The 24,946-nt window shown below is 45.3% G+C and overlaps 1 protein-coding gene across 1 annotated transcript in view; it reads right to left on the bottom strand.

Moving 5' to 3' along the window:
• The window catches only part of PKHD1 (PKHD1 ciliary IPT domain containing fibrocystin/polyductin), a 382,916-nt gene that overhangs the window by 280,429 nt on the left and 77,541 nt on the right, over positions 1-24,946 (bottom strand). The window contains exons 32-34 of the mRNA XM_065401532.1: positions 24,145-24,288; positions 14,230-14,443; positions 8,824-8,974 (exon numbers count right to left, since the gene is read on the bottom strand). Coding sequence (XP_065257604.1) covers positions 8,824-8,974; positions 14,230-14,443; positions 24,145-24,288 — 509 coding nt within the window. The remainder of the gene's footprint in view (positions 1-8,823; positions 8,975-14,229; positions 14,444-24,144; positions 24,289-24,946) is intronic.

Here is a 24,946-nt window from a genome sequence, read left to right as displayed (position 1 = left end):
AACAATGAGACAGTGTTGGTCAGAATGATAGGCACCGCCTGCCTAACCACCGTCAAGTCTTTTGTAGGCATCATGGCAAAGGAGAGTTTTGAGGAGGGAATCTAAGAGTGGTCGCCCTTCATGCCAGGGTTAGGATTTTCAGGCAAACGGGACAGGGTGAAGGAATGAGAAGAGGATGGAAAGGGAGTGAGGAAGCAAGAGGGCTTGGTGGAAGAGAAAGGGCATGGGAGAAGCCTGAGAGGATGGTGCCTCTGTGAGAAGCTTTGCTGGCAAGGAGGAAATGCTGAACATTCCTGGCCATTAATAATGATAATAAATTTCAACTATTAGGCTCCAGTACCTCACAAGGACGTAGGCACTCACAGAATGAAACTGAAAACACAACCGACCACAAAATGGACGAGCAGTGTACGAGCAGGAGTGACAAAATGCCAACATCTCATCCTTAACATGCAATAGGTGGACACCCCACTGCCCTCCAGACAATAATGAGCAGCCCTAAAAAGGTCTTGCCTGGAAGAATATCATGGATTTGCTCTGCTGAATGAGGAGGAAGAGTATTCCAGAGCTGCAGGCCCTCAATGGAGAAGAACCTACCTCCCATTCTTTCTAGTCTGTACAGTATGCAGGGATGGTCAGCAGGCCCAATCTGAGTGGTACCATTGGAAACAGTTCCCCAGGCAGAGCCTTGTCCTGCAAGACACTGAGTGTACTCAGTTCTCAGTGAATTCACCAGGAGTCAAAAGTGCCCAGAACCTCTCCGGAAGATCTCACAGCATCTTGTGTGACTGGACCCACAGACTGGTCCCATGATGGTTTAAATAGACAAGGCCATGCTGGGTCAAACCAATGATCCCTCTAGTCCAGGATACTCTCTCCAATACCAGATGCTTCACAGGAAGATGCAAGCTACCCTATTATAGACAATTGTGGAGCTGCCCAGAGTGGAAAGTTGCTTCCTAATCACAAGCAGTTAGTAGTCTGCTCATGCCCTGAAGCATGAGGGTTAACATCCCTTATAAATTTTTGACTTTAACGAATATAACTGGGGCTCTTCTTATTGCTCCTATACTAAAATACTCCACTAAGCCAGATTCTCTGGTCTGGCCAAGCTATGCTTGGTACAGGAGTGGGTGGAGATGTGGGATGTAAGACAAAGACCACCTTTGCTCTATCCTAAAGCCCACCTAAGACAAGTGAAAAAGAAGGTGAGAGGAAAGGGAGACTATCAAATAGATATAATTTTATAGCTATATATAAATTTGCACTTCCCTTCCTGGTCATTGTTATAGGGGAAGCAGGTAGCTATATTATAAATCATATTTATATTTAATATATATTACCTAATATTTTAAGTCAGACCAACCAGCCTCCAATGTCTTCCCAAGTGACTGAACGCCAACTCAGGCAGCTTGGCCATCTGCTTCATATGCCAGAGTCCATGCCAGCCTGCCAACTTTATGTGTTTGAGACAACAAATCGGGATGGAGAAGACCTCACAGCCGGCTTCACACTCTGGCGGAATGTCATGGCTTTCCACCTCACCCACAAGATAGAGCAGGCCACAACATTGGCAAGAGACCAGGCTCCCTGGAAGTGGGTGACCCGAAACGTGCACTCTATGCTCCATGAGCAGGAAAATTAATGAAATGAATAAAAGGTAGTTATAGTGGGTTGCCTTATACTCTATCCAGGCCAGTACATGGGGAGGGAGGATGGTAGGTAAGGTAAGTGTAAATCAAAAGCAAAGACCATAGTTAAGATTTGCAGAGTTGTCTAAAGGATTAGGAGACTCAATTCCCATTGAAATTAATGGAAGTTGAGCATCCAGGTCTCCTACGTAGGTACGGAAATCTCAGCCATAGTCTTTCCTTTACCTCATCTTCAGTGACTAATGTAGACAGCCAACCTGTGCAGAAACACCCACAGTATTAATCTTTGGGCTAAGAAATCACAGATCTTCAACTTTCTAAGCCACTACTTAAACCTCACATCCTTCCTGTATTCTCATCTTTAAAAACAAATTAAAGGAAGCACAGCTTACACAGGCATAGCTGTACTCCTGTATAGCATTTTTATCTAGCACGTTATTTTTATTACCCTTCTATTCCTTAATAGGATCCCCTCAAGGGTTGGGTTGTAACAAATTCACTACCATACCAGTTAGGTTTTCCAACGATTGACTTAATATATGTGGCATGTGCCCAGCGATATACATTATACCACCCATCTGGGCCAGAGGAGGAGGGGAGTCAGTACAAGGAAAACATTGCTCAAACAGCATGCTTGCATGATGATTAGGTCTGGTCCAGTGATCTGGAATAATAATCTGAAGGCTCACTAAGCATAATAGTTCAGAGACGCCCAAGTCTGGTCAAACCTTCCCATGAGCATCCTCTCCTTGTGTTATCAGCATGTTTTACACATCTCATCAGTGTCACGGTGGCTGACAACTCATTATGCACCAGAGGTAAAGTGGACAGGTAGTGACTGAGCATTAGAACATTTTTTTTTATTTGTATCTTGCCATTACTCAGTGTATCATGAAACTGTGAGCTAATTAAGTCCTGTGGGATAGACAATCAGAGCTTTTTATTATTATTTTAAGTAGGCTAAATTGCATTATATACAGATATAAAAAAAAAGATTCCACAGCTCTTCCCCCAGTTAATAACTGAGCAATTTACAAATGTTAATAGAATGCTGGGGCAGAGGCTTGTTACTTTGCATGCATGACCTAATTAAATCATATGGTGGCATGTATTTCAAACACAATACACATGAGAAGATGGGAGTCTGAAATAAAATCCCCGTTTTCCAAAATCTCTGGCCCCATCCTCAGGGACGTTCAAACACAGACCTAAGCTTAGTGACTGGTTCTGATCTCTATAAAGGGCCAAAGCAACACCATGAAATTTGAGGGCACTGTCATCTGGATCAGAACGTCACAACCAACGGGGTAAAGTCTCCACCTCTAAACCTGCTTTGGGACATTAGAAATATGCAGCTAAATCCAAGACGGATTTAAAAACAATAGGTTAGGGATTAAGCCTGAAGGGGCAAGTTATCAGCTGGAGTAAATTGTCCCAGCTCCATTGAACAGAGCTATGATAAATTACATAAGATGATGATCTGCCCCACAGTCTTCAGTGGGAATTTTGCTTGAACAAGGAATTTAGGATCCTGGGACTGACAGAGCTTCCGACCAATCAGACAGCTCCAGATCAGGGCCAATGGGAAGTAGCTAGTCCCCCAAGTCAGTCTAATTGACCTGGCAGCCAGGCCAACCTGGGAGCCTCAGCTCAGGTCCCAGCCTTTGTATGTGCTGGGGGAAGGGGAGACAGCGAGAGCAGCCCCAGGTGGGGTGAGTCGCTGTAGCTGGATACCCAGAAGGGAGGAGCAGCAGCGCAAGAGCCAAGGTGTGGAGCAAGGGTCGGCGCAGACACTGGGGACCCGCACTAATAGGGTTGCCAACTTTCTAATTGCACAAAACCGAACACCCTTGCCCTGCCCCTGCCACGCCTCTACGCCGAGGCCCCACCCCTGCCCTGCCCCTTCTCAGAGTCCCCACTCCCTCCAGCCCCACTCCCTCCATCGCTCACTCTCCCCCACCCTCACTCACTTTCACTGGAGTGGGGCAGGGGGTTGGGGTGCAGGAGGGGGTGAGGGCGCCAAGCTGGGGGGGGGGGTGCTCTGGGGTGGGGCCAGAAATGAGGGGTTCAGGGTGCCAGAGGGGGCTCCAGGCTGGGGCAGGAGGTTGGGGTGTGTGAGGGGGTGAGGGCTCTGGCTGTGGGTGCAGGCTTTGGAGTGGGGCTGGGGGTGCAGGAAGGGGCTCCGGGCTGGGGCCAAGAGGTTTGGAGTGTGGGAGAAGCCTCAGGGCTGGGGCAGGGGGTTGGAGTGTGGGAGGGAGGGAGGGCTCTGGCTGGGTGTGTGCGCTCTAGGGCGGGGACAGGGATGAGGGGTTTCAGGGCCTCTTTTCAACCGGGCGTTCTGGTTGGAAATCGGATGCCTGGCAACCCTACGCACTAAACAAGTGACAGGCTCAGCAGGGCAGGGCCCTGTAGAGGTGAGTGAACAACAGTACCAGAGATGGGGAGCTGTAGGGAGTGGGCAGGGAGGTCAGAGACACGTGATAAGGGAACGAGAGAGAGTCACAGAGAGCCAGCAAAGGAGAGTGAGTGGAGCAGGCAGGAGGGGACGAGCTATGGGAGCCCAGTAACCCCTCACCACACAGTCCTGAGACCGGCCGCACAGGGAGCCATGAACAGCATTAGCCTGGGGAGTTCTGGCAGCCCCTGAGCCAGGGAGAAGGCGGCAAATACTGTGGGGTAATTGCAGCTGGTTGTACAGAATATTTTCCAGTTCAGTCCTGGGGCAAAGCCCTGTGTGAGCAATGCACAGCCCAGATGATGGTGGCCCTGCCTCGCAGCAGACAGAGGAGTGCGGCGCTCAGAGGTCGATGAGTTTTCCTTTTCAGGCTACCCTTGACTACGGCTTCCCTGGTAAGTACTCAGCTGGTGCATTCACCTGCTTTGGAGGTGGGTCTCTTTCATTCACTCAAGTGCACTAGGGAGCAGCATCTGGTGACCTTTCGAACCAGGGTCTCTGTTGTAGGGGAAGACTTGGGACTTGCACAAAAAGAGGAAAGGGGGGCTCAGGACATTGCTGTGATCATTTGTGTGGGAATCTGAGTGAAGCCATAACCAGGTGGGCAGAGCATTATTCCCATCACATACCCTTCGGGAACCATCAAACCAAAGAGCCAAGTTTCACCACCCCACAACAGAGACGATTACTGTTAAAAGTGTTTTTGTATGTGTGTACTCATCTAGAGTAAATACTTTAGCATGTCTGTTCATCTGAGTGTGGGAAGTAGTGTAAGGATTGCTTCAGTATATTTTACCATCTTTCAACTGCTTAGTATATTCTGAAACCTGCTAAGTTTTCTCCCATTTTTAGGCTGTTCCTGAGAAAGATAAATCTGTTTTCTTTGATTTGATGTTTTGCGTGTGCCCCTTTTTAACAGTTTGATTCAAGATAAAGCTACTACTCCAGTTAGGGATATGTTACTTATTGAGAGTCTGTCTAGTAGCGGGTGGGAGCGCTCCACCTCACAGATGGATCTGACATGGGTAAGAGGAGTGACTGGGGAGGAGGTGCCGTGAAGAGAGAGCAAAGTGATTTGGAAGCTTCTTCATCATAGTTTCCATTGTTCAGGCTCAGTCCGGGGTCTCACGAGCAGCTGTGAGGTCCCTCAAGAGGGAGGATAATTGGGTTGCAGCCTTAAACCCAACCCCTTAGTATTCTGGAGACCCAGTAGGCAGGGCCCTGCAGGTGTAGTTTCACTAGGTAAATCAGGGAAGAAAGTCCCTTGAAGTTACTACTATCCCAACCATCCTACAGGCAGGGAACTAAATCTAGCCTGTTCCTCTGGGAAATGCTGGGAGCAGGGAGCCACAGGTTGCTTCTCATCCCACCAAGATAAATTAGGGTGGATTAGGGTCCCATTTAAAATACTCCTGCCCCTAACCCCATTACACTTGGAATGCCCCTTTTGAGCTGATCAGTAAGAACTCCATCAAATCCCTCTCCAAGGCCGTCCCTGCTGTGACACCTACATGGAGTCAGCCAATCAACGACTGTTTTGCTTACGCATCAGTAGAACTGGTAGGAAAACGCTGAAGATTTTTCCAGGAAGGATGTCTGACATTTTTCTCCCGCCTTCATGCTTCATTTGGGATCAGCTGATTTAATTGACCAATAATTTTACAAGTCTCTTGGGCACTTATATTGCCCCCATCACCATAATAGCAGAGCACGTCACAGTCTTTAATGTAGTTCGCCTCACAATGCCTCTGTAAGGTAGGGTGCTGGGCAATGCTGTTATCCCCATTTTAAAGATGGGAAACCGAGGCACAGAAAGGCTAAGCAACTTACCGAAGGCACAGGAAGTCTGTGGCAGAGCAGGGACTTGAATCCAAATCTCAAGCTTGTGCCCTAATCACTGGATCATCTTTCCTCACTAAAGAAATATTTGGAGCCATCATGAACTACCAAATTGTTTAACAACTACCAGGCAACCTCATGGCCCTATTTTTATTGCCCTCATCCCTGCCGTTGTTTGTCACACTTATTTGTTGCATCTTGCCTCATATTAAATTCCAAGTTCTTTGGAGCAGGGACTGTCTCCTACTATGTGTCTGCCGAGCGCCCAGCACAATGGGGCCCTGTTCACAACTGGGGCATCTAGGTATTCCCACAATATAACTAAGATAATTGTTATAACGGTCCAGATATTCAGCTGGAGTATATCAGCAGACCATGAAGTCAGTGGGGCTACACAGATTTCCAGCAGCTGAGGATCAGCCCCAACCTCTGCAAAGTGATTTGAGATCCTCAATTGAAAGGCGCAATGGAAGTGTAAGGTCTCACTATAAAGAGGCAAAGTCCTGTTACTGCTACGGTATGTTGTGCTGCTTGTTAATAGTGCCATTATCCAAATACACAGGATGCTGTTAATGCATTTTACTGTCTGGTATTGAAGCTGGGGACCATTATTTCCAGTGGAAAGGCAAGGCCAGTTCACATGACATGATTTAAACCTCTATCGTGAAGCATGCATAAGCTGCAGTGGGTCATAAATCTTAACAGGATGCTGTCAACTAGAAAGGGACCAAAATTAAAACCATTTATCTGAACTCCCCCCCCACACACACATCACCCCACCAATTTGGGGGAGATGGATAAAATGAAGCCTACTTCCAAAACACCTCGGGATTCATTAAGCAGACCCCAAATCCAAGCATCCCTGTTTCTGCATCTCTCTCCCCTCGGTTTGTTCAAGCCACCCAGGACTTCATGATTTTCACTGAGCTGCACAGCACAGCCACTAGCGGGGACAGAACTTGGATCCTCTCTCGCTCCCAAAGCGCAGGCCTCAAGCACTCGAGTTAAAGAACAATCTGTTTTCAGTGTTGGGACTACAGAGTCTATCCCGGACAGTTGTGTGTGTCATGTAACAGGTCTGATGCCCTCCAGTAGCACCCAGTAGTTCATATACACCATAGCCTGTGCTTTATGATACCATTGGGAATGAGTTCTGCATTTCATTTAGGGGAGGGGAAAAAAAAAAAAAGAGTAACCGCCAAAGATTGGTCCGAAGAGGTCACCCTGCTGGCCCCACAGCAGTGCTGACCGGAAACTTTTCCCCTTAGCTGTGCAAACTACTGATATTATGATTAGTCAGGCTGATTAACAGATGAGGAAGTAAACAAAGCAACAAAAAGGGGGAATCATCCTGGCCCCTGCAAAGGGCTAGAAGCCCAGGGAAATGTGGTTGCCAACATGAAAGTGGACAACATCAACAGGGGGAAAAAATGTCTTGTGTAGCCTTCTAGAGGCCAACACTATTGGCCTAGACTGAGTCTTCAAACAATGAGCAATAACAAAATTAAAACGTTTTAAGGGAGTGGAGAGTAACAATATCACTTTAAGAGATTCAGCTGTAGTAATAACCCTAGCACCCTTCATCCAAAAGAGCATTACAAACAACAGGCCAAATTCAGAGAATTTTGACCCAATCAGGACTTCAGAATTTGGTTCTATATACATACAGGAATCACTAGGCCACGGCAGTGCAGCTCCTTCTGGGGTGGAGGGCATCAGCTAGATGGCACAATGCATAATGATAGGGAGGTGGAAATTTCAGCCAAGGACAGCAGGGTTAAAAGTTACCACAAAATCTTTAATATCAGCACAGAGCAAAGAGGACCTCTGTTTTCTAGGTCTCATCCATGCTCAGTAGATTACATGATACTCTGTTTCTCTGAGGATTTATCAAGCATAAAAGGCACAGCTGATGCTGCTGAGTGGATTGAGGGGTCTGCCTCATCTCACTCACACCAGTTTTTACATGGCTATAATTCAACTGACTCCAAAAGAGTTACTCCTGTATCACACCAGCGCAAATGGAAAGCGAATCAGACCAATGTGTTGCAAACATGCTTACACAACTAAGCCATTCCCACCATCATGAGAACAGCAGCTTTGAACACAGCCTGACACGCCCATGCAGTCTGTTTGGGAGATTCTGAGCAAATAACATTTAGGGTGAGGGTAGGGGTGAGGAGACATTTTACATTTACCAAACTCTCCACACCACCTGCACTTCAGCAGCTATGATGAATTTGTTTCATCTATAGTGTTCTCTGCCACTTCACACCCTTGAGATTTTGAAGGGAGATCAAGAAAGTGGCTCACAGATTTGCAATTAAAATTGAGACCATTTTTAAAAAGGGCGGAAGGGATAAATTTTGTTCCCTGATTATGACACTCTCTCTCTCTCATACACACCGACCCATCTTTCAAAGAGCAAACAGGTACAACCAAATGCATCAAAAGAGATTATTTGGGCCGAACCACTGCTTAATGTTCAGGCTCCAAAGGCAACTTAGAACTCCTAGTCCCCTGAGCTGGGATCTTTGACAAAGGGATGTAGATAAGGGGGAAACTACATTAGGAACAGAGCTGGCATTTGTACATAGAAAGGAGAGTCTAAAAAGAAAAAAAAAGACATAAGCTATAAAGGAAGTTAAAGGAAACAAGGCAGCCCTCATTTATATTTGATCAATATGTGATTAACCATAGTTAACCATTAATTCATCTGCTGTGCATTAGAACTGCTGTTCAAAGTTGGAGAGCATTTAATATTATATATTGCCACTGCTCAGCCTAAATTGTTTTTTTTTTCCTTTAAATGTACACAATATTACAAATTTAATTTTAAGCTGTTTGAATCAGTCTGTAAAAAAGATTTGATTATACCTGAGTGTTCTGGCCCCAGTTTTTCCGTATCTCAGTAATCTTGGCGGTAATTGGCTGATTAGCTCCCTCACACTCCATCTCTGCCTCAGTTTCCATGGTAATGTTACAGGAGCTATTATAGATGAGAACTTCATCTCTTTCCACTTTAGGGCTGAAACGAGAAGGGAGGTTAAATGGGGTGTCATCAATCTTAATGAAATGCAATTATTTTTACTCTTATTAATCATTGCAAGCCATTAGCTTGTGGCAACTCCTGCCCACCATTTGTCAAACTTTGCAAATTTCTGTAATTTTGTTTCCATTCTTTTATTGTTTATTTGTTTCCCCCCACCCTGTATCTGCAAACCCTCCTGATGACAACACATGCAGTAAATATCTCTCAGTGATGCCTTTCAGCTTCACAAAACAGTTACAAATGCTAGCAAATGCTCTTCCAGGACCAAGGGAAGGAGGTAAGTGCAGATAAGGACTAAGGAATTGCCACTGTGAGAGTCAAAGATGGAAGCATACACCGAGCAGGGTTTGTCTGGATCCCCCCCACCCCCCTTTCCCTATCTTATTCACACTTAGCAATGGGGAATGAATAACTTGCTACTCCCTTAGGGCAAGCGGAGAAATTGGAAAACCACACAACTGGCTAACTGGTCCCTAATTCCAACTGTGAAAAAATGAGCTCATTTAGGGTTCCAATTCCTGCTCCCCAGCTGATTGCAATGATGCTTTGTTGCTAGCACTGGAACGTTAACTTAGTAAATTAATTAAACTTACTTAACAGCCCAGACTAAGCAGATTCGATATATGTGCCAGTTATACGAAGACACTTGCTCCAAAGGCTTCTGTCACACAGAGAGAAGAAGGAGCAGCAAAGGTAATAGGTAAATGGTGTTCTTACTGGGTCTTGCTGCTGACAGTTGCTCACTTTGGTAGCATTTTACTATGGGGAGCTGTGAAGGTCTGATCCAAAGTCCCTTGAAAGCAATGGAAAGCCTCCCAGTTCACTTAACTGAGCTTCGGATCAGGCCCAGGAAGTAGACGTCCCATTTTCATGTCTGGCTGTAATTTGCATTCCTTTCCCCAGCTCTCCTCCTTTCCCGCCCAAAAAATTCAGTGAATGTGTTTGTGGATTTGTGAGTGAATTTAGATCTGATTTCAGAAAAACGAAGTCCCCGGTTTATCCACAAACCCATCCCAACACAGTGGGCAGCAGTACTACTCAACCTCAACCCAAAGGCAGTCTATCTCAGCCACTGTACCTATTACAGAGAAGAGAACTCAGTCTCTGGGCCTGATTCTCCACCGCCTTTCACCTTGTGCAGTCATTTACACCAGCTCAAAAATGCTGACCACTCTGAATTGGTCATATTAATCGCCCATTGTACACAGGTATAAATGGTGACACAAGGTACAAGGCAATGGCGAATCAAGCCTGCTAAGTCAATTCAATCTATTTGGCAGTAGTTTTTGCGATGCGGGTATCTAGTCACTGGGAATTTGGATGGAGACAACCAAACTCTTTTCTCAGAGCAAATTCAGAAATAACAGGTAAGGGTTTAAGCTGATGTAACTTACATGATGGGGGGCTAAAAAGAGATAAGCTACAACATTGTTCTACGATGCACCTCGGGCCAGATTGACAAAAGGGCCAAAGCGGGTTAGTGGCTTACCCTAAGTGAAATCAACCCATCTGAAAATCTGGCCCTTAACTTGCTTGGGAGTACCAGGATCCCAACCAACTGATGACTCTGCAGTTTTCAAACCATGCCATTGTTCAAGGATACAGCAGCCATGGCAGTGGGTTTGGGGGATGTTTGTTTCATTGCCATTTTTTAGCACAATCGGTGGTGTATTAAAGACAGAGCTGCGTTAACAAAAACCGTTGCAGGTATCGGAGCCATTTTAACAATGATTTTGTATTTATTTATTTAAATAAATCGCTCCCTCCACCACATCAATAACAGAAAGTCAGCCTTAAGGAACAGCATTAGCTTCGTGATAGCAACACTTTGAGAACTATTCTTGTCCTGTACAGTAATTTAGTGGGATGAGGGTATCTTTCAAGGCTGCATCATATTTTCTGCTGCAAGGAAAAAATGTATCCTTTAAATAGCCAACATTTTTATGGGGAGATGGCTCTATCCAATGCGATAAACAAACTAAGGGCTGCATCCAGCTTGCATGGAAGTCAATGGGGCTCTCGCAAGAGACAGGAATGGGAGTTTAATCTGATCTTACATTCGGAATTAATTTATAGGTAATGGACACACTCTGTATGATCCTGGGTTAACCACAACGGTAACAGTTACTTCATTTCTGGGCACCTCACTGCTGGACAATGATTAACGAAGTGGTGAGCTTAAAGAAGTGCAACAAAAATAATCAGAGCTGGAGGGACAAACTGAAGGTTAAGGGTCACATCCTGATCCCACTGACATCAATTGCAAAACTTGTATTCTGTTCAATGAAAGCTGGATTTGGCACTAAGAATTAAACACATATGGGTCTGACAGTCCTCATGGTTACACTAGTGGAAATCAGGATTAGGTTCATTGAAGCCAGTGTGAAACTGGGGTGTGAAAAGACGCGATCACTAGAGGAAGACAACAGTTAGAGCTGGATAGGAAATGGCTGTCAAGTCCCACAAAATTTTTCACAATTTTGAATATTTTTCTCATCCTGAGTCTGGATAAAAAGCTAAAATATCAAACACTTCCACAAACAGATAATCAGGAGGGAAAAAAAAGATCAGGTCAATCAAAATGTTTTGGTTCATTAATTTCAGAAGCTTTTGTTTCAAATTGTGACCTTTTTATGTATTACCTTTTTTTAAAGTATAAATTAACTAAAGTTTAGACACAAAGTCATTTTGAACAGGAAAATGAAACTTTTTTGTTTTGAAAATGTTGAAAAGGGTCATTTCAACAAATTGCAATTTTGGAATTGGGAGATTCTTCATAACTGACCCTTTCCCACACATTATTTCGGGTTCCACAAATTAGCATTTTCCAACAAGCCAAGTTTTGTCAGGAAATATTTAACCAGCTCTAATAACAAATCTATAATACTGGAAGAGTGTAAGTGTAACCCACACATCTCCTGGGTGTGGTTTTCTGTCCCATCTAAAAAAGTGGCACTCAGACCACTCAGCCCTGGTCTATACTAGGGGGGGGGGAAGGGGGAGGATCGACCTAAGATATGCAACTTCAGCTACGAGAATAGCGTAGCTGAAGTCGACGTACCTTAGGTCGACTTACCTCGCATCCTTACGGCACTGGGTCGACTGCCGCCGCTCCCCCGTCGACTCCGCTTCCACCTCTCACCGCGGTGGAGTACAGGAGTCGACGGCAGAGCAATCGGGGATCGATTTATCACGTCTACACTAGATGTGATAAATCATTCCCCGATAGATCGATCACTACCCGCTGATCTGATCTGGCAGGTAGTGTAGACGTACCCTCAGAGAGAGAGACTGTGTCTGTTCTGCAGTCTTAACTAACAGCCAGCTGGCTATTAGCTCATGCAGTAGAGGCTCATGCATTTAGCTCCAGAGGCCCCAAGTTTGATCCCGCCCGCTGACAACTGGGGTCTGTTGATGTTACATAAGCACCAAATGGAGAGAGGAATTATTTAGCATAGTAAACGGGGATGTGAACTTGCAGCATTCCTACTGTATTTTCCACTGCATGCATCTGATGGAGTGGGCTTTAGCCCATGAAAGCTTATGCTCAAATAAATTTGTTGGTCTCTAAGGTGCCACAAGTACTCCTTGTTCTTTTTACTACAAAGTTAGGTTGGCTTAACTAAATTACTCCAGGCTGTGAGAAAATTCACACCCTGTGCGATGCAGTTAAGCTGACCTAAGTGGTGACATAGACACTGCTGGGTCGATGGAGATGGAAATGATTGTAGCACCACCTTTTGGGACTTTTATAACTAGACTAGACAAAGCATGGCATAAAAGAACTATATGAGTTGGCAGGGAGAGAGACTGGATGACCTCAAAGGTCTTTTCTCCCTTTCTGGATTCTATGAGCCAAACACTGAAGCCCTGACTATAGACCTGATTCTCCAGTGCCTTGTGTGGGCAAACCCACTAAAGTAGGGATGGTAGGCTTGATCTTCTCTGACACCACTGCAAACCAGGCATAGAGCCACTGGAGCATCCACGTCGATGGAATTACCCAGGTGTAAACCAGGTATAAGGGAGAGAAGAATCAGGACCCTATGTATTTATTTGTGTCTGTTAAGTGTCTAGAATAATCTGGTGCTATGTAAATCAGAAATAATAAAAAGCAATGGCACAGATCCTTAGCTGGTGTAAATGAGTAATAGCTCCAGGATCTGCCCCAAGGAATCTGATTCTCTTCTGACCGCACTGACTTTATACAAATGTAAATCAGTTGACTCCAGGGAAGTTACTCTGCTTTATACTGATGTGAGCAAGAGGAGACTCAAAGCCCAGAAACCTCAAACCAGGCTAGTTTCATGTGGTTTTCGGGTTTTGGAAAAACATTTGCACAATGGCAGTCTTGTCCTCCTTGTTAAATGCATACTGTAATGCCTGCTGCTCTCATCTCGGGGTTTAAGTAACTCCCATTGATTAACTTGTATCTTGCAACAGGAGAAGATGGGGCCAGATCTTCAGCTGATGTAAATCAGAATAGTGCCACTGAAATCAATGGCATGATGCCAATTTATATCAGCTGAGAGTTTGGCTTAATTTACAGAAAATCTTGGGCCAATAACCTGGTTATGGTCAGTTTATCTATTTGGTTAGGAAGAAGGACTTAAAAAAAAAACAAATTGGAAAGTTTCATTCTCTTATTCTTTTCTCTCCACCCCTCCCCACCCCCACCACAAACTTATTCTCTGCCAGGGTAAACTGGCGTAGTTCCATTAACTTCAATGGAGTAGTTCCAATTTACACCAGCAAATTTGGCCCATGGTTTCCAAAGCCTAAAGCTACAGTAACTGTCTGTGCACCCTTGTTGAGTAAACAACATACAGCCTGCCAGATCCTCTGCGACTTTTTACCCATGAATCTCTTTGGAGAGGTGAAGGGGGGGGGGGGGGAAATCCCTTCTGGTTTTCATAATGACTAATCCTTTCCCCCCTTGGCATTCACCAGATGTTGCTTTGGATCAGAAGATAAATATTAAAATCTAAAGAGGAACAAAGCGGGCTGTTTACTAGATGGATTTTCTGAGGTCTCTTGAATGCTTTAAAAGATGTGGGGGGCAGATGCTTTGATATGCACACTGAATGGCTTTCACAACCCAGTGGAGCACACCAACCTAGGAAATAGAAATCCACCTTCTCCATCGCCCAACTCTGCAAACACTAAGTGTCTTCTGGGAGACGCTGAGCAGCACCAGGCCCACACTGCTGTGGGATAGAGCCAGGGCTAACCTGAAAAAGAGGCCAGCAAAAAGCGCCTGGGGTGAGTTGACTTTTGTCCTGTTATCCAGCAGAGAGTCGTCGTCACACAGGTATATGTAAGGCCTGGCTCCTGCTAGGCTGTACGCTCCTGCTGTGATATGGACGTCACACTGGATGTATGTGGTCCCAGCTCCTTTGCAGTCTTCTGAAGGATGGGTCAGGCCACAGAGAACGGCCAAGGACGCTGCAAAGACAGAAGGGAAAAAAAATACTCACCCACATAAGCATCGGCACTGATGCAAGTTAGAACCATATGCTGTGCCACTGAAATCAATGGGAGTTTTGCTATTGCCTTCCATGGCAGAAGGGTCATGATTATTTTCCCAGCTTAACCCTTTGGGAACCACAACCCTCCATTCTCACGATCCATATGATCTATTTATGACTCTGCCCGTTGGGTTTGATCTCTTATCTGTGTGGATAATTATGATCCTTTGGCAGTATCTATCCAGATGCTCTTTAGAATAAAGTGACCCCTTGTGGGGGACAAAAGCAAGCCAGTGATTAGCTAAGGGGACGGGCATAACTGCTGCCTGGAGGAGATGAGCCATTGTTTGCTTACTTCAACCCAGCAGTACAGTATGTGCTCAGATCCTCGATTGTTCAGCGGAAAGGGAACATTCTCTATACTATTGTTCCTGTGGCTGGATCTGCACTTCATGAAGAGAGTGTTGTGCTCAACACACTGGGGGTCCGAGTGGGCTAATGCAATTAGCCATTCACCGTTTGGAGACCGAGGTTCACATTGGGGAAAGCTGTTGGGATGGAAAGCACAAACCGACTGTGAACCTTTCACCAGGAAATGTTGTCTGGTGATAAAGTTCATTGCAGATTTGAAGCTCAGCCCTGGTTCAGTGAAAGCATCAACAGAGCTTTGCAGGCTTTTCAAAGGAATGGATTTGCAGTGGATTTGGAGCTTTTGCCTGGAATCTGTGTAAACTTGAGGCTTTGCATGATTTTAACTCAATGGGTTTGGGGGGTTTATTAATTTGCTTTAAGAGGTTGGTTTGTTTGTTTTTTAAAGGATGGGTTTTGTGAGCTGAAAGTCAGGTGGGAAGAGGTTTATGGGCCTACAGGAATATAAACCAGAGAACAAAATTCATTCAAAACCCTGAGGGTTTCATATAGCTCTGGGAGGATCTCCACCGAGCTAGCACTCAAACAATGAATAGCTGAAAGGAAGGATGGTCTTGTGCCAGTGATTGTTGTTTGCATTTCTATGGCTCATCAGAGATCAGGACCGGAGCTGGTTGGGAATTTTTCAGTGAAACTTTTTTGTTGTTAAAAATGCCGATTTGTTGAAACTGAAACTTTCACGTGAAAGGGCCAGCTTTGACAAATTTCTTGACTTGAAAAACATGTTGAAAAAAGGTTTCCAAGATGTCCCCTTCAGGGGACAATGGGGGGGAGGGATAGCTTAGTGGTTTGAGCATTGGCCTGCTAAACCCAGGGTTGTGAGTTCAATCCTTGAGGGGGCCACTTAGGGAACTGGGGTAAAAATCGGTCTGGGGATTGGTCCTGCTTTGAGCAGGGGCTTGGACTAGATGACCTCCTGAGGTCCCTTCCAACCCTGATATTCTATGATTCTATGATGTTTTCAAAACAAAAAATTGTTCAAAAGGACTTTTCAGTTCAAAATTTAAGCTAATTGTACTACAAATAATTATTTTAATTAAAAATGGTTGAAAGTGGACTATTTTGAAATGATCAAAACACAACACTTGATTGACCCCAAAAAATTCAGATTGTCAGTTCGCAAATGTTTTTTTGAAATTTTGACTTTTTAATCCAGAGTTGGGATGAGAAAAATGTCTAAAATCTGGAAAACGTTCATAGGACAGGAAAAGCATTTCCTGCCAAGCTCTAAGCAGGATACCATTGTTCTAGGACCAGTTCAAACACATATAAACTAAGCAATCCCTGCCTCAGAGTTTATCACAATCCAGGCATAAAACAAGAGACAACAGGTAGATAAGAGCATTGCCGGCAAATCGAGGGAAGTGATTATTCCCCTCTATTCAGCACTGGTGAGGTCACATCTGGAGTAGTGTGTCCAGTTTTGGGCCCCCCACTACAGAAAAGATGTGGACAAATTGGAGTGTCCAGCGGAGGGCAATGAAACTGATTAGGGGGCTGGGGCACATGACTTATGAGGAGAGGCTGAGGGAACCGGGCTTATTTAGTCTGCAGAAGAGAAGAGTGAGGGGGGATTTGATAGCAGGCTTCAACTACCTGAAGCAGGGTTCCAAAGAGGATGGAGCTCGGCTGTTCTCAGTGGTAGCAGATGACAGAACAAGAAACAATGGTCTCAAGTTGCAGTGCGGGAGGTCTAGGTTGGATATTAGGAAAAAACTATTTCACTAGGAGGGTGGTGAAGCACTGGAATGGGTTACCTAGGGAGGTGGTGGAATCTTCATCCTTAGAGGTTTTTAAGGCCTGGCTTGACAAAGCCCTGGCTGGGATGATTTAGTTGGTGTTGGTCACCAGTTCAGCAGGAGGTTGGACTATATGACCTCCTGAGGTCTCTTCCAACCCTCATCTTCTATGATTCTATGAAGACAGAGCATAAGGTAGCAATGAGAAAATACTGATCAGCATAAGGAACAGTGGTCAAAGCACACCAGCTGTATAACCATTGTTGAATTTTTTTTTAGACATTATGGCAGAGGAGAGTTTTCAGGAAGGATTTTAGGAAGAACAATGAGGTGGCTTTGCAGATGTTTACATGGAGTTCTTAAGGCAGCATGGTAGAAAGCACAAAGATGCTTGTTTAAAAATATACTAATGGGTGATGGAAGCTGGGGTCACTGACAGAGTAATGGAGTGGAGATGAGAGTAATCAATGTCTTGATATTGTTATGAGAGATGATGGGTATGGTGCCAGAGTCAGGCCAAGATTCAGAGCCAGAGTTGGGTGGGGCACAGAAGCAGGGACCTGGAACAAAGCAGGGATCAAGAGTCAGGTGAGAGGTCATGGTCTGATGTAGCACTCAGCCAAGGATTCAGGGGCATTGGTCAAAACGACAGGCATCATGAGATAGTGTCCACAGTGGGTTTGAAAGGTGGTCTTCCACTTGTCCTCAGCTCTCATAGTATTCTGGAGAGAAAATAACCTTTAGTTTGTGCCAGTGGATAAGTGTGTTATGGAGGGTCAGCCAAGAAATACCCAAGATCAGGGGAAAATGCCAGGAGTGAATAGCACTGAACTGAAGTGTCTTTCTGTGCTCTTCGCAGGGCTGGCTCCAGGCACCAGCGAAGGAAGCAGGTGCTTGGGGCAGCCAATGGAAAGGGGCGGCACGTCCGGGTCTTCGGCGGCAATTCGGCGGTGGGTCCCAGTCCCTCTTGGCAAAAAAGCTGGAGCCGGCCCTGGCTCTTCGATGGTGACCAGAGGTACAGTCTCTGTGTCCACCAGACAGGAGAATGGGGGAACCTATCAACTGTCTCTGCTAGGTCCAGAAGGGGCCTGGGCCCTAGGGGGATCTGACCTGAGTCTATGAGGGGCTGCTGTGGAGGGATTGGAAGGGAGCACGCTGGGACACGTACTCCTCCGGTAGTTGTAAATGCGGTGTTGGCTGGCAGAGTTCAGCACGTGTTCTGGATAGGTCCATAGCTCAAAACTCAGGGAAACATTTTGTCAAGGTTCCCAGGCCAGCCTCGTTCTTGGGGCCTGGACTGACTTCTTTTCCTGGGTCTCTTAGGTTTGGATTCCTCATACAACAACCAGAAATATAATAAACCAGTTTGCCACAATAGAAACACAAGTTAAGATTGGCAGGCCAGAATAACCTGCAACTGCTTGACTTGAGAAGCAGGACTCGATAGTGGGAGGCACAACTGTGACAATGCCTCTCGTCTTTCTTCCCACTGCCCCCACAATCAATTATCAATCCAGGCCTCTGTTGCTCTGGACCAGGGGTCGGCAACCTTCGGCACGCGGCCCATCAGGGTAATCCGCTGGTGGGGCGCGAGACATTTGGCTTAAATTGACCATCCGCAGGCACGGCCCCCTGCAGCTCCCAGTGGCCACGGTTCACCATTCCCGGCCAATGGGAGCTGCGGGAAGTGTGATCATAAATGTATTGGTGAAATTTTTTCCATTCCAAAGAGTATTGCTAACAACTTTTTCAATATGAGCAGAGCCCTTCTCTGTCACGGGCAATGCACTGCTGCAAATAGAACAGATTGTCCCCCTTGCAGCATGGTATCTCCTAGGCCCAACTTGGATGTGTCATACTGCAGCATCAGGGGTTCATCTGCGTTGTAATATTTCAAAATGGGAGCCTTCCCAATAATCTTTTACTTTCCAGAATGCTTGCTCTTTTTGGTCCGTCCACTCCTATGAGGTGTCTCAATGTGTCAGCTGTCTCAGGATCTCACAGATCTGACAGACAGACAGTTGAAAAACTTTCCCAAATAACTGATCATTCCCAGGAGTTTTTGGACTCATTTAACATCACTGGGTCTTGGCATTTCTCTAATTGCCCTTATTTTCTCTGTGTCTACTTTCAGGCCTTTGGAGGTCAACAAATGTTCAATGTATGGCACCTTAGTTACGCTCAACTTGAGATTGTCCAAGTTCAATTTATTATTTTTTTCCCTGCATCTCTGTAAAAGAAATGTGGCAATGTGTAGTCATGATCTCATTGAGCTTGTTCTGGATCATCCTCCTCTCCCACTATCAACACAACTGCTATTGTCCAGATTCCCATCAAGCCCTCCAATACTTGGGTCAGACTGCTCTGGAATACCTCTGGTGCTGAACTGATTCCCATTGGCATCCTTAACCATCACTATCTCCCAAGTGGAGTTGCACAAGTTGTCAAGTAACTGGATTTTTCATCCAATTCAATGTGCCAGAATCCATTTTTCATATCGCATTCTGTAAAAAGTCTCTCTTTAGACAGATCTGTTAATATGTCCTCAATTGTAGGCAGAGGGGAATGGCTCCATTTCAAAGCTTTGGTTAAAGTCTTTGGGTCTATGCATATTCTCAGCTTTTCAGATGGCTTTCTTACCACCACAAGACTGCTTTTCTAGTTTGTGTTCTTCTCTACAGGATGAATAATTCCACAGTTCTGTAAGCTCTGCAGTTTGTCTTTCAATGGCTATCATAATGCAATAGCTACTTTCCTTTTTTGGCAATTTAACTGGCTTCACACTGGTGTCAATCTCTGTTTTATAAACACCATCTAACTGTCCATCTCCCTGAAACATATCTTGATACTCCCTCTGTATCATCTCCTAGACCAAGGTAATATCATCCAATGTATCTTAGTCATCTTGCTATCCACTTTCATTATGTTCTGGAACTGTACTTTTATCCGGTTCATGGCTTAGACAATCTTGCTGCCCAGAAGCAAAAGTGCTGTCTCATCGCCTATGACTACAAAGTCCAGTCTGTATTTTTTTCCTTGGATTTCTTAATTTAATTTTACATTTCCCCAATGGGTTTTAATGTGATCTGGTTGTACATTGTTAACAGCTGGTTGGTCTCTTCCAACCATATGTTTGGGTTCACCAGACTGTGGCACAAGTTGTAACATTATCCCAATCAATCTAATTGAAATTGTATCACTTTCTTCCCAAATAACCTGGCTGCATACAACTGTTTCTGGTGCTTAGGAGGGTCTTCTTGCACTATGTTTATCATCTGTTCGGTCACTCAGACAATGTCCTCATACTCATTATTGCTCTCTTTAGTTACTGTGTGTACCTTGGATTTGTTTTTCTTCTCTCTGGGGAAAAAACAAACACTTGGCTGCAAAATGATTACATTTTGTCAGAGATATGGCATTTTTTCCTCACAAGCTAGACACTTTTCTTTCTGTCTTTCCTGGTTTCTCCCACAGTATTGACATGTGTCTGTAGCATTGTCATCTACTGATGTTGGATCTGGGTTTGATTTCTCTTTCTTATGTATGGCATGGACAAAGCTTTTCCCCAAAGTCAAGTCAGCTTCCCTCAGCAACCACTTTCATACTTGTAAGTCTCATATCTGGTCACACTATCCGGTCTCTTATCAATGAATCTTTAATATTTCCAAAACTGCATCTGGCTGCTAACATTTTTAAATCAGTGCTTTATTCATCTATATCCTCTCCAGCTGCTTGATCCCAAGTCAAGAAATGATATCTTTCCACCATTTCATTCTTCCTGGGGTTAGAGAGAGTACCAAAACAGCCCGTTATTGCTTTTAAGGTGTGCTGAGCTTGGGAAATTTCCACTCAGAGAGTCTCACTTACCTCTCTCCTTTTTTCTCCAATCAGGTAATGAAACAGTTTTATTTTCACATCTTCTTTATCTTCCAGCGGGGTTAATTTCCTCTTTCCAGCTCTTCCATGCCTGAACTAAATTCTTCGCTTGCAGGTTTAATGCCCCCAGAGGCTTCAGACCCTCCATTTTTCTGTTATCAGCCTTGTCCTATAAAGCAAACTGTATACTCACAGAAGTATTCTGCTCTCTGCAGTGCAGCTCTGAATGGTCTCCCCACTGTCTAGGACTTGATTACCACTGCCACCATGTTTTAGGCTTTGTTGTATCTGGATCATCTGCTATATAAGATCTCACTCTGACATGGGATTAATTCAACTTCAGCTTCTCCAGCCTACTGGCTTCTCAGACAGTTCCCAAGGAGGTGTTGTTTTCAACTGTAGGCTGCGCAAAAGTGTCTGCTAGCACGATGAACTTACTCCTGCAGTGCCCGATTCTTGACAATCAGCTGTGAAAACCATGTTGCACAGCTTGGTTATCCATCTGGAGGGGCTTAATGGCTCATGCGGAGCCAGTACTCCCTGGGATAAGGAGCCGGACCTGCTGAGAGAGGTTGGTTTTCCAAGCAAACTGCCGTGGACCGGGAAGTCAGTCCTAGTGGTCAGAGCAGTGGTGGTCAGATGTAGTCACCAGAGCAGGAGTCAGGCGTCGGAGCCAGGGGTCAGGCCATGGGTTGGAGCTGGAGACAGTAGCCAGGGGAAGGGGGGGGGCACAGAAGCAGGGATCTGGAACAAGCCAGGAAGGCAGGAGCCAGGCAAAGATCAGGAATCAGGTGAGAGGGCAAGGTCTCATGTAGCACTCAGCTAGGGATTCACCTAGTTGATCCAAGAACTTCCTGTGTCTCCTTCTGGCTTAAAGAGCGAGACCGAGCCAATCAGAGAGGCCGGGCATCTCCTCCAATTAGGAGCTTTGGGGTCCGTGCTTCGGGTGAACTGGGGTCCACCAGCCCACATTTCCTGCTGGTACCGGCAGTCCGAGGACTGCCTGGGGACCCATCAACTCACATTCAACACCCAGGATCTCTCACAAATAAGTACCTTAGATAGATAAGCAGCAAGAACAATATTAAAAATAAAAGGAAACTCACATACCATGACTTAAAAAAAATATTCGCAGTTGGTGGAATCATCCAAAGGCGCTGTGTGTGTGTGTGTGTGTGTGGTCTACATAAAAATACATGAAGGGGAGGTATTTCTGCAGCAGGATGTGATGTAACAGAGGAATGCATCCACTTCACCAGTCCTAGGCACTGGGCACAGCCAGGAAATATCAAACGTGCTTCTAATCTGCATGCATGTGCCTCTGTACTGAAGTGTAGCAAAGGCCCCAAAATCATGTCCCCTAGGCCTCTGTACACAGCTTGTCTCCCTGTACCACTGCAGTGGTTCGGAACCTCTCTGCTGAGTGAATGAGGCTAGCAAAAGGGAGCTCTGCATGTCAACAGCTCACTAGTCTAGCTGGTAGGGGCCAGCCAGCACATCACAAATGTCAAACTCCCAGAGAATAGTACCAAGTAAACAGCAGATGTGAGGCTAGATTAAAAAGATCTTTGGCAGGCCAATTATCATCTAAAAATATCACCTGAAAATATAATTATAATCAAAATATGAATATCAGGCTATTTTACCATTTGTGGTGTGTTTCCAAGATATGAACGCATTTGAGTTTGTGTACACAAACATTTTATATGTTTATGTGCCTATACCAGCATTGCAAATATCTACTTGGCTCTAAACTAGTGTGAGTTTGTTTTTTAGTTTGTTTTGCTTGACCAGAAAAAAACAAATATTTTTCTAAGTGTAACAGATCATCACTGGTAGAGGGTAGGTGAGAGAGAGAGAGAAGTTAGCCTTCTCAATGGCATATTTGGTAGGATATGAGATAAATATCTTAATTCAGCAAGAGCTGAGCAATAAACAAGGGAAAGTCTTATGTGTCTGTTTAGTGGGAAGTGCAACCTACCCAACTCAATTCCCCAAACTAAATAACCAAGAAACTCTTTGATACAATCAATCAGCATTCGCTTGCTGACATCTAGTGCCCATTTGAAGTATTGTCTGGACAAGCATATTCTCTCCACCTCAGCAATGGTCCAAAGCACAATAAATTTAGAAACACCGTTCTTCATGTTTTCATAGTCTCAATCATTTTCTTGTATTTTATTCTATTTCTTTTTCTTGAATAACCAGTCTCCCCCTCCCCTCATCCCGGTATTCAAGCACTGAGTCTTTTAACATGAGATATCCCAGTTCCCAGGACAGAGCTTAAAGGAAAGTTCCTAGGATTGTTCCCAAATCCTGTTTAAATAAATGTTTATTTACAGTATCTCAGATTCATTCCGCCCACATCCAAACACACACAGTTTTGGTTTGTATTTTGAGATTGCTTATCGAGAAACCCAGAGGATGAGGCAAAATGACAAGTGGGAATTCCACAAGTTGGCAGTCACAGATACTCTCATAGCATCACCCCATAGGGTGGGAGGGATTTATAGATCCATGGAGGAGCAGAGGCCAGGGACTTTTGACCTCAGGGAGGTCTCTAGAATTTGAAGAAATATTACATGTAACCCACACACCTCCTGGGTGTGGTGTTCTATCCCCTCTAGTGGCACTGAGACCACTTAGAGATTAATGAGTCTGCTACAGCCTTAGCTAAGGGCCATGTGCCTTTTGGCTCATGCATTTAGCTCCAGAGGTCCCAGGTTCGATCCCACTCCCCGATGACCGGGGTCTGTCGGTGTTTCAAGTCGGGGCTCACCCGGGATATCAACTAGAGAGTCGCTGAAGCTTCAGACACCCTTCCTCAGCTAGGAAACGTATGTAACCTACACACGTCCTGGATGTGGTGCTCTGTCTCCTCTAGTAGCACTGAGAACACTTAGAGATTAATGAGTCTGCTACAGCCTTAGTTAAGAGGCATGTAGCTCCAGAGGTCCCAGGTTTGATCCCGCCCACCAACAACCAGGGTCTGTCCATGTTACATAGAGATCTCAGGGTATTCACTTAGCCCCTCCAACCTACTCTTTGAGCTACCCTTAGAGTAGCTTGCACTGTAAGCCCCTCGGGGCAGGACCATCTCTTTGCCATATGTTTGTAGACTGCCTAGCACATCGGGCCCTGGCCTGCAGAAGCTACTGCTATGCCAATAACAATACCCTGCATGCATGCATGCATGCCATAGTCTCCTCCCCCCCATTCCCTACCTCCTGCCATCAAGAGAAGAAAGGTGTGAGTGCTTCTGCTGGGTTGTTCCCATGGGAATGATGCTGCAGAGACAGGCTGTCATCCAGCCATGTACCATCTCTTATCACATCTCCCACACACTCACAAAGCAGTGACCATGTGGTGTTTCCAGAGAGGGCCTGATCCATGCCCACTGACATCAATGGAAAGACTCCCATTGACATCAGTGGGATTTTGGATGAGGGTCAGGATGCGGTGGCTGCTGCCATGTTGGCTCCTCTCCCTTCCCCATAGCAGTTTTTGGGCCATCAGAGGTGCCCCTCTCCTCATCTGCGCTAGGATTTTTTGCAATGGGAATTCAGGACATGTGGTTTGAGGTCGGGGATAGATTTTAGGAGGGTTCATTATCCATCCCAACATGTTAACTGACCGTCCAAGCGCGGGGCCAGGCAGCTCACATCGGTCGTCGTGGTGTCACCTAGCATTTCACAGGGAGCGCCACAGATGGTTATGGAGGTGTTTCCTGGAGCAAACCCAGTGCCGTGCATGTGCACTGCCCCTCCACCCAGGCCACCTAGGAAGAGAATAGAGAAAGGGATTTAAAACAGAGCTTCATGACTGGCCGTTAATGAGACCAGCCTGGAACTGCAGCCTCAATTTACAAGGGCCTCAAAATCTGCCTTTACACTCTGCATTATGGGTAAGGGAAAGGCCATCACAGATGTGCCTCAGTTATCCACAACTAATACTTGGAGCCAGATCATCTCTGGCCACTGCATCTTGCATGGCTCTACAGAGGGTGAGGGGTGGTTGCGATGCTGCACTACCCTTAATGCCCCATCCCAAGACAAAATTTAAGGACTGTCGGTTCCTCCATGTACCCATTTAAGGTTAAGTAGACGCACTCCGTGAACTCAAAAGAGTCATGCCAATCTAAAATTGGTGGAAGTGAGATGAGAATCAGGCCTACGATTTCCGTTTCAATGGAGGCAGTGTGGGGCTCTGATAATTACCTGCTGTATGATGTTGGGCAAGTCACTTAGCCTCTCTCTGTTTCCCCTGCCAATATTTGTCTATCTTGTCTATTTAAATTGTAATTTTTTCAGGGCTGGACTGTCTCTTTCTAGGTGTCTGTACAGCACCTAGCACGATGATCTTGGCTGGGGCCCCTAGGTACTATAATAAAGACATAAATAAATAGTGATTTCTGTCATTGACTTGCTGCGTTACTG

Source organism: Emys orbicularis, chromosome 3, assembly GCF_028017835.1.
Source record: "Emys orbicularis isolate rEmyOrb1 chromosome 3, rEmyOrb1.hap1, whole genome shotgun sequence".
In the NCBI taxonomy this organism is placed as follows: domain Eukaryota; kingdom Metazoa; phylum Chordata; order Testudines; family Emydidae; genus Emys; species Emys orbicularis.
The sequence above is the reverse complement of the archived record's forward strand: the minus strand, read 5'-3'. Positions and strand labels throughout refer to the sequence as shown.